The sequence below is a fragment of the Siphateles boraxobius genome, unplaced genomic scaffold (genome assembly GCF_051911475.1).
Source record: "Siphateles boraxobius isolate OS27281-9 unplaced genomic scaffold, OSU_SipBor_1 153, whole genome shotgun sequence".
NCBI classification, from domain to species: domain Eukaryota; kingdom Metazoa; phylum Chordata; class Actinopteri; order Cypriniformes; family Leuciscidae; genus Siphateles; species Siphateles boraxobius.
Genome location: NW_027508759.1, coordinates 49,955 through 63,171, shown reverse-complemented (window position 1 = coordinate 63,171; position 13,217 = coordinate 49,955). Strand labels below are relative to the sequence as shown.

The following is a 13,217-nucleotide window of genomic DNA, read 5'->3' as shown; positions in this document are numbered from 1 at the left end:
AGACATTACAGCGCTCACTCTCTCTCTCTCTGTCTGTGTGACCGATGCACATCTCGTGTGTGTGTGAGTGTGTGTGTGTCTTGTTAAACCATAAACCACATTGATTCACAGACTCCAGCGCAGAGCGAATCTCTCATAACGACAGCGAGAGAATCCGGTGATGTCTTCGACTGAGAGCAAGGCTTCTGATCGACAAACTGATGTTTATTTCTGGAGGCTTTGATATTCCTCAATACTGTATTATATGTCGGTGTGAGATCAGGAGAGATCAGACCTTTTATGGGTGAATCTCACCAAAGAAATAGTCTGGATAAACCCATTTTTATGATCTTTTAATATCATTTAACGTGTTATAGAACATAAACTACACTAATACCAAAATTTCCTCATCCACACTTACTCTAAAACAGTCAACGCACTTTACCACCAACAGAACATACATTGATTTAGTGCACTAACTCAATTCAGCTATGTACACTGCAGTACGCACCCTCATAAGAAACATCTTTAGGTATAATTATAAACCAATGATGTGAAAGTTTCCTGGAGTGTGTGTTTGAGAGACACTGCAGTGCCAGCGTGAGCCAGCAGATGTCGCGCCAGAACAACTGACATCAACATGTTTTAGCATAGAAACATATTAGTTGTGTCCCAAATGATTCATAAGCACTAATCGCTATGTGGAGTGCATGAAGTGTCCAACATCAATTAATTAAGTGCATCATTCGGGAATTTAAAGTGCACATTTCTACACAACACTATTTGTACAACAAAATGGCACAGAACAGTGTGTTAGTAATCCGACAGGGCCGCCTCTCTAGAGTATCACTAACTTTAATGGCTTTTGTTGTTGTTTGTTCTCATTGTTTATTTCAACGAGAAACGGTATTAAAACGGTCATTGAGGAAAACATTAGCAGTTAATTTCTTTATTTCGTTTTTAATTCAGTTTTTTTGTAAAACACACACACACACACACACACACACACACACACACACACACACACACACACACACACACACACACACACACACACACTGTTTTTCTATTCTATACAATATGAATGAGTGTTTGGATGGATGAAGTCATTGCTCTATATCTGGAGCACTCAGCAGTTTGTGTGTCTGTGAACACGTGGGTTTGTAGCGATGAGGTCACAGGTCTATATATGGTGTGTGTGTGTGTGTGTGTGAGAGAGAGAGAGAGGCAGAGAGAGATTGGTCAACTCCTCCCTCTTTTTGTGGCATCGCTATATCAAACTGGTAGTGAAACATTCTCTTATTTCATCTAATAAACGCTGACGTGTTTCATTCCGTTTAACTCTAAGAACAAGACAGACGTTTTTTAAAGATTTTTTTCTATTTGTTCTAATTTAACAGCGAGAGAGAGAGAGAGAGAGAGAGAGAGAGAGAGAGAGAGAGAGAGAGAGAGAGAGAGAGAGAGAGAGAGAGAGAGAGAGAGAGAGAGAGAGAGAGAGAGAGAGAGAGAGAGAGAGAGAGAGAGAGAGAGAGAGAGAGAGAGAGAGAGAGAGAGAGAGAGAGAGAGAGAGAGAGAGAGAGAGAGAGAGAGAGAGAGAGAGAGAGAGAGAGAGAGAGAGAGAGAGAAGGGTCTTTCGGTGGGTTTGGCTCTTAGAGAGAGAGTGTGTGTGTGTGTGTTTGCTGAGGGAGTGACGGATCCGAGACAGACGAGGAGGACGAGAGTCGGGGATCAGTGTGTGTGTGTGTGTTTGAACTGATGCTGGTCGTCGTGGCGATGGGAGTAATGAGCCAGAGTGCGGCTGGATGGTGATGAGTGACATCAGTGTGAGTATCACACACACACACACACTGCTGCATCGCGCTGCTGCTGTTTCCATGCACTCGTGTGTGTTTAGTTTTACTTCTTGGGGACGATTGTCAGCTTTATTGGTTCTTTTTGTGTTAGTCTGTTGCCATTATAGTTAGTTTTATGTAAAAGTAAGTGTATTGTTTGTGCTCGTTAGGACTAGATGAGTATGAGTGTGTGTGTGTTTTTTTTGCACTATTACTGTTTTTTTGTACAGCGTATAAAATTATGCAAATAAAGGAGAAATGCAAGTGAATTTTTTTTTAATGAGACTGTGTGTGTGTGTGTGTGTGTGTGTGTGTGTGTGTGTGTGTGTGTGTGTGTGTGTAAATGTTCTATGACTTTTGCTGTTCTGCAAATGTGAGCAAAATACAGTCAGACTGTGTGAGTCTCCAAGGGTTTGTATGGAGGCGATAGATATTAATGACATGCTGAAACAATCACAATCTTTTGGGAAAAGGAGAGAAAGAGGCAGTGATTGAGTGTGTGTGTGTGTGTGTGTGTGTGTGTGTGTGTGTGTGTGTGTGTGTGTGTGTGTGTGTGTGTGAGAGTGTGAGAGAGCACGTGTGTGACAGTGAGTGTGTGTGTAAGTGTTGGTAAGGTGTCATAAGGTGGTGAGTTTGGATGAATTAATCCAATGTGAATTGTACAAAAACATACGATTATTAGAAAAAAGTAAACATAAAGGTCCACCCCTGAACATCACTGGGGCGTAATCCAGCAGCCCTGGTTGCTAAGTTGATGCTTGGGTGTTTTGGATGGTTGCTGGGGTGTTCTGGGTGGTTGTTAGAGTGTTGTGAATAGTTTAGGTGGTTGTTGGGGTGGTTGCTAGGGTGTTCTGTGTGGTTGCTAGGGGTGTTTTGGGGGGTTGTTAGGATGTTTTGTGGTTGCAAGGGTGTTGTGAATGGGTTTTCTGGTTGTTGAGGTGTTCTATGTGATTGCTAGGGTGTTGTGGGTCGTTTGGGTGGTTGCTAGGGTGTCCTGGAGGTTGTTAGGGTGTTATGGATGGTTTGAGTGTTTTTTTGGGTGTTCAGGGTGGTTTCTATGTGTTTTCTTCCAATCTGGTGTTTAATAGTCCTCAAGTCTCAGTGATCTTCTGGTCTATAAATGTGTCTCAATTCCTCTTTGAATCTGCGTCTGTGGAATTTATTCATCTCTTTTATGAGGAAAATTTAGCGTCTGATCTCTTAATAAAATAGCAGCACACTCTCCTCAACAACAATAAATGATTTTAGGATTCATTCATAACTGTAGGTCACGCAGACAGCTTGGTAAACATTCTTAATATTCATTTGTATTAGTATTTAGTTTGCCAGTGTGAGTTGAAAGTATAATGTGATTCCTTATCATCATCATCATCATGTGAAAAGTGCTTTTCTCCATATGCGTGTGTCAGGAAACTTTAATTTCTGTATGTTTGGAGACAGACAGAATGGGTTCATCGCTGGGGCTCTGAGACTTCACACACACACACACACACACACACACACACACACACACACACACACACACACACACACACACACACACACACACACACACATAAACACACACAAACACACACCTGTTATTTAAGACGTCAGCTCAAGTCTCTTCATGTGCAGGTAAAGAGCAGAGACAGGCGGGGATCCTGTGAGTGTGTCTGTATATTTTATAGTTTCCTCAGAGCTTCAGTTCATGACATTTATAGTGAAATTCTGTTTTCAGACATAAAAGCCACATCCACACTTCAGAGTTTCTGCGTGACAGTCGCATCTAAATGCAGAAGAAGAGCGTAAACTCATGAACCCTTGATGATCAGCCTCTCTCAGCCTTGAAACATTGACAGTTTAACCCGTTAGGAGGCGGGTCGTTCAGAGTTGTGGCAGGAGGAACATTCACATTCTCATTCACAACTACTGAACTGTGTCACTTGGTGAATCAGATACAGGCAAGCATTCATGTGCAACTACTCTAACTCCTTCGGTAACACAACCTTCGGTCACACTCCTTCGGTCACACTCCTTCGGTAACACTCTTTCGGTAAAATCCTTCGGTAACAAAACCTTCGATAACACAACCTTCAGTAAAACTCCTTCGGTAACACTCTTTCGGTAAAACTCCTTTGGTAACACTCCTTCGGTAACACAACCTTCGGTAACACTCCTTCGGTAACACAACCTTCGGTAACACTCCTTCGGTAACACTCTTTCGGTAAAACTCCTTCGGTAACACTCTTTCGGTAAAACTCCTTCGGTAACACTCTTTCGGTAACACTCCTTCGGTAAAACTCCTTTGGTAACACAATCTTTGCTAGCACAACCTTCGGTAACACAACCTTCGGTAACACTCCTTCAGTAACACTCTTTCGGTAACACTCTTTCGGTAACACTCCTTCGGTAACACTCCTTCGGTAACAATACTTCGGTAACACTCCTTTGGTAACACTCCTTCAGTAACAGAACCTTCTGTAAAACTTCTTTGGTAACACAACCTTCTGTAAAACTCCTTCGGTAACACTCCTTCGGTAACACAACCTTCTGTAAAACTCCTTCGGTAACACTCCTTCGGTAACACAACCTTCGGTAAAACTCATTCGGTAACACAACCTTCGGTAACACAACCTTCGGTAACACTCCTTCGTTAACACTCCTTTGGTAACACTCCTTTGGTAACACAACCTTCGGTAAAACTCATTCGGTAACACAACCTTCGGTAAAACTCATTCGGTAACACAACCTTCGGTAACACAACCTTCGGTAACACTCCTTCGTTAACACTCCTTTGGTAACACTCCTTCGGTAAAACAACCTTCGGTAACACTCCTTCGGTAACACAACCTTCGGTAACACTCCTTCGGTAACACTCTTTCGGTAAAACTCCTTCGGTAACACTCTTTCGGTAACACTCCTTCGGTAAAACTCCTTTGGTAACACAACCTTTGCTAGCACAACCTTCAGTAACACAACCTTCGGTAACACTCCTTCGGTAACACTCCTTCGGTAACACTCTTTCGGTAAAACTCCTTCGGTAACACTCTTTCGGTAAAACTCCTTCGGTAACACTCTTTCGGTAACACTCCTTCGGTAACAGAACCTTCTGTAAAACTTCTTTGGTAACACAACCTTCTGTAAAACTCCTTCGGTAACACTCCTTCGGTAACACAACCTTCTGTAAAACTCCTTCGGTAACACTCCTTCGGTAACACAACCTTCGGTAAAACTCATTCGGTAACACAACCTTCGGTAACACAACCTTCGGTAACACTCCTTCGTTAACACTCCTTTGGTAACACTCCTTTGGTAACACAACCTTCGGTAAAACTCATTCGGTAACACAACCTTCGGTAAAACTCATTCGGTAACACAACCTTCGGTAACACAACCTTCGGTAACACTCCTTCGTTAACACTCCTTTGGTAACACTCCTTCGGTAACACAACCTTCGGTAACACTCCTTCGGTAACACAACCTTCGGTAACACTCCTTCGGTAACACTCTTTCGGTAAAACTCCTTCGGTAACACTCTTTCGGTAACACTCCTTCGGTAAAACTCCTTTGGTAACACAACCTTTGCTAGCACAACCTTCAGTAACACAACCTTCGGTAACACTCCTTCGGTAACACTCCTTCGGTAACACTCCTTCGGTATTGTTTCTGTTTATTTACATTTTTTTATTGTAAAATGATTTATTGTAATTTGACTTTTTCATTCATAATAGATAAAAGAATGTCAGCTAGTTGCCAAGGAAACATTTCTCATTTTCATTTCATTAGGTACTAAAATACCTAGACTAAAATGATTTTTTTTAAATCAACAAAAAAAATTATTAAAAATGACAAAAAAATACTACAAACAAAATTACTAACGCTTTAACTAAAATTAAAATGGAAATATAAAAATAAAAACATTTAAAATATTATTAAAAACTATAGTATCTCCAGTTATACTAAAATAACAGCAACACAGTAATATGTGTCAGTCCAGCAGTTTTTGACCCAGTGTTTGCTCAGATCGAGCCGTTCTAGCCGTCAGAAAGCGTTTGCTGCATTAGTTGGACTGTTGAAGCAAACTCAAAATGTCACCAGTGACACTGAAACACGGCCACAAAACCGTTAACCTTTACATTCATCTCACACACACACACACACACACACACACACACACACACACACACACACACACACACACACACACACACACACACACACACACACACACACATTCCTCTACCTATTCTCTCTTGTGTCTCTCTCTGATGGATGTTTTTGTTCCTCGTGTCTCATTAGCTGCTGATTAAATGCTCTTTGATCTGAGTGTAATATATAATTTTCATCTGTGCGAATCAAACAGTGAATCTGTGAGGTTCCTGTGCTTGATTAATTTCCATCGGGTTTCCCAGGTGTTTTTTGTCAGCTAAACCTCTTTGAGCTCAGATATTTACTTGAAGCGTCTTTGAGATTTTGAGTTAATATTTCAATAATTTTAGTCACATGTTCATGGCTCTCTGATGTTAGTTAATGGTCATATGATATGCATGTTTTTAATTGAAAATTAATTATATTAAAGTCCCCGCTGTGGTGAAAATCAATCTTTTAGTCTCTATGTGGTGTTTTTAATATGCTTTAACACAAACCATGTGTAAGTTCATAAGTCGACAGCATTGCTGAGTATTTTCTGCTTAAAACTGCAGTGAACCAAAGACAGTCTCAAAAACACGCTTTGAAATCGCTGGTGTTTCTGACGTCACAAACTACCTTGTAACCAATCAGATCAACGTGTGATCGTCAACGAGTGGATCTCTGAGTGAGTGAGTGAGTGGAGGCGGGGCTCATTTGCATATTCATAGAACCGCGCATACTAAATGAGGCAAGGGTGTCGAGTTACATTCAAGATATTTTAAGGCAGGAAAGAAAAAGTATTCATTACTTCAATGAGCTCATTGTTTCTGCATAAATTATTACATTGTTTAAATTAATAATTTTTTCTCTGACTGTGATTTTGTATATGTACATTTCTGAAATACATAACTTAGGAAAGTTTCCTCTGATAATAGATCACTCTAAATTGTAATATGGATGGACTCATGCATTTTCAGTAAAGCTGCTTTGAAATTATGTGTATTGTGAAAAGCGCTAAACAAATAAACGTGAATTGAATTGAAAAAGATGAGTTTTAAGGGATAAAATGATTGATTACAGGGGGACTTTAATTTTACATTTTTTAAATGTAATTGATTTTTAGTAAGTGTTTTATTTTCATTGCTTTTTTGCATTTAATATGTTTTATTTATATTGTTTTTATTTTAATTTTATAAACTGATTTCTGAGAATGATTTTCAGTACAATGTGCTCAAAGAGGTGAAAATTTAAATGACTTTTAAGTATTTGCTACAGGATTTAGTTGAGAGAATCATGCAAAAACAAGTCATTTAAACCAGCTAAACTGTTAACCTGTGTATATCTGCTTACCTGAACGCTAATCTGGTTATTAATGCTGACGTTTGAAGGAAACTCCACTGATTCTTGCTGTACAAACGTCTCTGTCGTTGTGTTTCAGGGATTTTGCGTATGTGGCCCGTGACAAGAACACGCGTGTGTTGAAATGCCACGTGTTTCAGTGTGAGAGTCCTGCAGAAACCGTGGCCAGCAGCCTGAAGCTGATCTGCTCGACGGTGAGGAGGAATAACACACACACATAACACTCACATTCTTATGGACAAATTGAATCACTAGTCTCATATTTATTATCTGGCTCATGAATATTTATGAGGAAAGAGACTCAGTAACCAATCATCTGTCCTCTTTCATCTGAAGCCGTTTCTCTGCTGTTGTGTGTGTGTGTGTGTGTGTGTGTGTGTGTATGTATGAGTGTGAGTGTGAATGTGTGTGAGATAGTGTGTGTGTGTGTTAGTAGTATGCGTGTGTGTGTGTGAGTGTTAGTAGTATGCGAGGGTGTGTGTGTGTGTGCGTGAGTGTTAGTAGTATGCGTGTGTGTGTGTGTGTGTGTGTGCGTGAGTGTTAGTAGTATGCGAGGGTGTGTGTGTTAGTATGCGCTGTCCATCCTCATGTAGAGTTGTCGGCTCAGCTCATCCATCCACAGACGTTGATCACATCGAGCTCAGATTAATACGCTCAGATTAATACACACAGATTTGTTCACTCAGATTTGTTCGCTCAGATTAATACACACATATTTGTTCTCTTAGATTAATGCGCTCAGATTAATATGCTCATATTAATACGCTCAGATTTGTTCACTCAGATTTGTTCGCTCAGATTAATACACACATATTTGTTCTCTTAGATTAATGCGCTCAGATTAATACGCTCAGATTAATACGCTCAGATTAATACGCTCAGATTTGTTCGCTCAGATTAATACGCTCAGATTTGTTCGCTCAGATTAATACACACATATTTGTTCTCTTAGATTAATGCGCTCAGATTTGTTCGCTCAGATTAATACGCTCAGATTAATACGCTCATATTTGTTCGCTCAGATTAATACGCTCAGATTAATGCGCTCAGATTTGTACGCTCAGATTAATACGCTTAGATTTGTTCGCTCAGATTAATACGCTCAGATTAATACGCTCAGATTAATGCGCTCAGATTTGTTCGCTCAGATTAATGCGCTCAGATTGATTTGTTCGCTCAGATTAATGCGCTCAGATTAATGCGCTCAGATTAATGCGCTCAGATTAATGCGCTCAGATTTGTTCGCTCAGATTAATAGGCTCAGATTAATAGGCTCAGATTAATAGGCTCAGATTAATACGCTCAGATTAATACGCTCAGATTAATACGCTCAGATTAATACGCTCAGATTTCTACGCTCAGATTTGTTCGCTCAGATTAATACGCTCAGATTAATACGCTCAGATTTGTACGCTCAGATTTGTTCGCTCAGATTAATACGCTCAGATTAATACGCTCAGATTAAAACGCTCAGATTAAAATGCTCAGATGTGTTCACTCAGATTAATATGCTTAGATGTGTTCACTCAGATTAATATGCTCAGATTTGTTCGCTCAGATTAATATGCTCAGATTTGTTCGCTCAGATTAATATGCTCAGATTTGTACGCTCATATTTGTTCGCTCAGATTAATACGCTCAGATGTGTTCACTCAGATTAATATGCTCAGATGTGTTCACTCAGATTAATATGCTTAGATGTGTTCACTCAGATTAATATGCTCAGATTTGTTCGCTCAGATTTGTTCGCTCAGATTTGTACGCTCAGATTTGTACGCTCAGATTTGTTCGCTCAGATTAATACGCTCAGATGTGTTCACTCAGATTAATATGCTCAAATGTGTTCACTCAGATTAATACGCTCAGATTTGTTCACTCAGATTAATACGCTCAGATTTGTTCGCTCAGATTAATATGCTCAGATGTGTTCACTCAGATTAATACGCTCATATTTGTTCGCTCAGATTAATACGCTCAGATTAATGCGCTCAGATTAATACGCTCAGATTAATACGCTCTGATGTGTTCACTCAGATTAATATGCTCAGATTTGTTCACTCAGATTATTACCCTCAGATTTGTACGCTCAGATTAATATGCTCAGATTAATACGCTCAGATTAATACGCTCAGATTAATACGCTCAGATTAATACACTCAGATTAATACACTCAGATTAATACGCTCAGATTAATATGCTCAGATGTGTTCACTCAGATTAATTTGCTCAGATTCATTTGCTCAGATTTTTTCGCTCAGATTAATACGCTCAGATTTGTATGCTCAGATTTGTTCGCACAGATTAATACGCTCAGATTTGTTTGCTCAGATTAATACGCTCAGATTAATACGCTCAGATTAATACGCTCAGATGTGTTCACTCAGATTAGTACGCTCAGATTAATACGCTCAGATTAATTCGCTCAGATTAATACGCTCAGATTAATACGCTCAGATTTGTTCGCTCAGATTTGTTCGATCAGATTTGTTCGATCAGATTAATACGCTCAGATTTGTTCGCTCAGATTTGTTCGCTCAGATTTGTACCCTCAGATTAATACGCTCAGATTTGTTTGCTCAGATTAATACGCTCAGATGTGTTCACTCAGATTAATACGCTCAGATTAATACGCTCAGATTAATACGCTCAGATTTGTTTGCTCAGATTAATACGCTCAGATTAATACGCTCAGATTTGTTTGCTCAGATTAATACGCTCAGATTAATACGCTCAGATTTGTTTGCTCAGATTAATACGCTCAGATTAATACGCTCAGATTTGTTTGCTCAGATTAATACGCTCAGATTAATACGCTCAGATGTGTTCACTCAGATTAATACGCTCAGATTAATACGCTCAGATTAATGCGCTCAGATTTGTTTGCTCACATTAATACGCTCAGATGTGTTCACTCAGATTAGTACGCTCAGATTAATATGCTCAGATTAATACGCTCAGATTAATACGCTCAGATTAATATACTCAGATTAATACGCTAAGATTAACGACTGCAGGAGGATGAAGCGATTGAGGCTTTTCTTCAGTTGTTCTGCTTGTTTTCTCAGATCATGGCCGAGCGCAAGAGTGTGTGTCCCGGCGCAGGATCCTCGTCTCAGTTCAGTTCAGACGTTCCTCTGACAGGTGAGAGATTCAGACACATGACTTGTCAAATCTGAACTGTGATGATTATGAGCTTTCACTACAAACACAATAATTAAAGGCCTACATGAAGGATATTTAAAAAAAAAATCATAAATAGAAATTTCCTTATTTGTTTTTGCCTTCCTTGCCATTGTTTGCCATATATAGTAATTTATTTATTTTTTAGAGCTTAGCATAGCAAAAAACAAATACAATAAAAAAATTGTGTTTATTATTAAAATGTCCATGATTTTTTTAGCTTCCATTACTTTTTCAGGTCGAAAAATCACGCTTTTTAAAATTCCCTCATATATGCAGGTTTTCGAAGACTTAAATTATGTTAAAATAATAAAATATGATGTCCGCTCACATATTGGTTTTTAGTTGTTTTAGCTTTTTTTAAAGTTTGTATCTGGAGTTCTGATCACATGACGCAAATGCTTTTATTTCATTGGTCGGTGATGTTTTTAGTTCACAAAGGATTCATTGTTTTGTTGTAACATCTTGTTGCAGCAAAAACGTAAATATAAATAGATTTATTAGTTTGTTTTGATGTAAATATCTATTTTGTGTATGCAGTTTTTGAAATTAACTTTTTCACTCACTGGCCAATTTGGCTACAAAATATTTAAATTACCGGCCATTCAGAACTTCTACTAGCCAAAATAGAAAAGAAAAGATATAGGCTATAACCTATTATAAAATTTGGATTTCATACAAATGCCATTATTTGTTGTGTAGTGACGTGTGTGAGTGTGTGTGTGTGTGTGTGTGTGTGTGTGTGTGTGTTCAAGTAAGCCAGATATGAGCAGATTCTGAGCGATACGCTGTATTTAATATATCATGATGATTCACGAGTATTTGCGCTAAATCTGTGCATATTTGACTTACACAAACTTCCCCAGAAAAGTGAGTAAATATAATAAGTAACTCGCCAAATTGGCTCGTGATTTGACACTGCTCAGTGGCGGGTGTTAATTTCAAACCCTGTGTGTGTGTAAAGAGGAGTCCATAAATAAAGTGTGTGTGACGGGACGCGCTGAGCTCAGCACAAGCTCACGCTTTATTTCATTAGGTCTGTAAATGCCGTCATTGATCAGTGAGATATGGAGAGAACAGTGTTGATCTGCAGTTCTGACTCATTAAAATACAGTTAAACGTGTTACAGCTGTTCTTCGTCTTCATCTTCATCACACACACACACACACACACACACACACACACACACACACACACACATCCAGAAGAAACTATCCGTATTCATAATGCAAAATGCCCAGTGCAGGATTTCTCGTTCCCAAAGGAGCCATTGTTCTGTTTTTAGTATACATCAAGAGCGGTGTGTGTGTGTGTGTGTGTGTTTGTGTGATGCGTTTAGAGTGACGCTTTCCTTCTGTGATGTTCAGGTCCTTTTTCTCATCTGTGTGTTTCTCAGTAGAGTTTCCAACACCAAAGACTGACCAACAACACAGTTTCCATGTGTTTTACCTGGGAATGACATCAGTACTGAGACCGATAGGTAGGTTACACACACACACACAGACACACACACACACACACTCTCTTTCTCTCTCTCTCACGCTCACACACACACACACACACACACACACACACACTCACTCACTCTCTCGCGTGCGCACTCACTCACTCACACAAACACACACGCTCGCTCACACACACACACACACACACTCACTGACACACTCTCGCACACTCACACACTTTCATGCACTCACTCACTCACATACTCACTCACTCACTCACTCATTCACTCACACACACTCTCGTTCACTCACACTCAAACTCACACGTTCACTCACTCACTCACTCACCGACACACACACACTCACTCACTCACACACACACACACACACACACACACACACACACACACACACACACACTCACTGACACACTCTCGCACACTCACACACTTTCATGCACTCACTCACTCACACTCACATACTCACTCACTCACACACAGACTCACTCACTCACACACACTCTCGTTCACTCAAACTCACACGTTCACTCACTCACTCACCGACACACACACACACTCACTCACTCACACACACACACACTCTCGCACACTCACACACACACACACACACTCACTCACTCACTCACACACACACACACACACACACACACACACACACACACACACACTCATTCACTCACACACTTTCACACACTCACTCACTCACACACACACACATACACACTCACACACACACACACATACACACACACACACACACACTTTCACTCACTCAATCAGTCTTTCACACACTTCATCTCTGCCTCTGTAGACAGCGAGACAGGTCACATTTGTACATTGTGAAGTTGGTCGTGTGTAAGTGTCCAGAACTGTGTGTGTTTCAGGCATGGACATGATCAACGCGGCGGTGGAGAGTCTGATGTCGTCGGCAGGGAAAGAGGACTGGACGCCCGTCCTGCTCAGCGTCGCCGACGCCACCGTCACCGTCAGCAAAGAGAAGGTCACGCGTTCTTTCAAACCATTCCTTTTATCGTGTTTCTAACACTGTAAAATCAGAGTCCTCAAACCGTATCATCTGTCGGACACTAGGTGGCGCTTTAAGCAGATTCACATTTTTGCTATAAACTTAATAGATCACACATTGAAATAAAAACAAACACAAAAAGCACATTCATTTCCATCCCCCTCTTAGACAAACATTTTTCAAACTAATCCATGGCGGTTTGTCTGAAGTATGTCAAAAATTTATCAAAATAATTTGTATTTATTTCGGATATATAAGCCAATGT

The 13,217-nt window shown here is 40.0% G+C and overlaps 1 protein-coding gene across 3 annotated transcripts in view; it reads left to right on the top strand.

The window, feature by feature from the left end:
- apbb2a (amyloid beta (A4) precursor protein-binding, family B, member 2a) overlaps nucleotides 1–13,217 on the top strand; it is a 41,187-nt gene that overhangs the window by 22,254 nt on the left and 5,716 nt on the right. For 2 of the 3 annotated variants that reach the window (XM_077230904.1, XM_077230905.1), the window contains exons 10-13: nucleotides 7,363–7,477; nucleotides 10,349–10,424; nucleotides 11,860–11,943; nucleotides 12,813–12,928. In XM_077230904.1, coding sequence (XP_077087019.1) covers nucleotides 7,363–7,477; nucleotides 10,349–10,424; nucleotides 11,860–11,943; nucleotides 12,813–12,928 — 391 coding nt within the window. The remainder of the gene's footprint in view (nucleotides 1–7,362; nucleotides 7,478–10,348; nucleotides 10,425–11,859; nucleotides 11,944–12,812; nucleotides 12,929–13,217) is intronic. The other variant, XM_077230906.1, reaches the window with a different exon arrangement.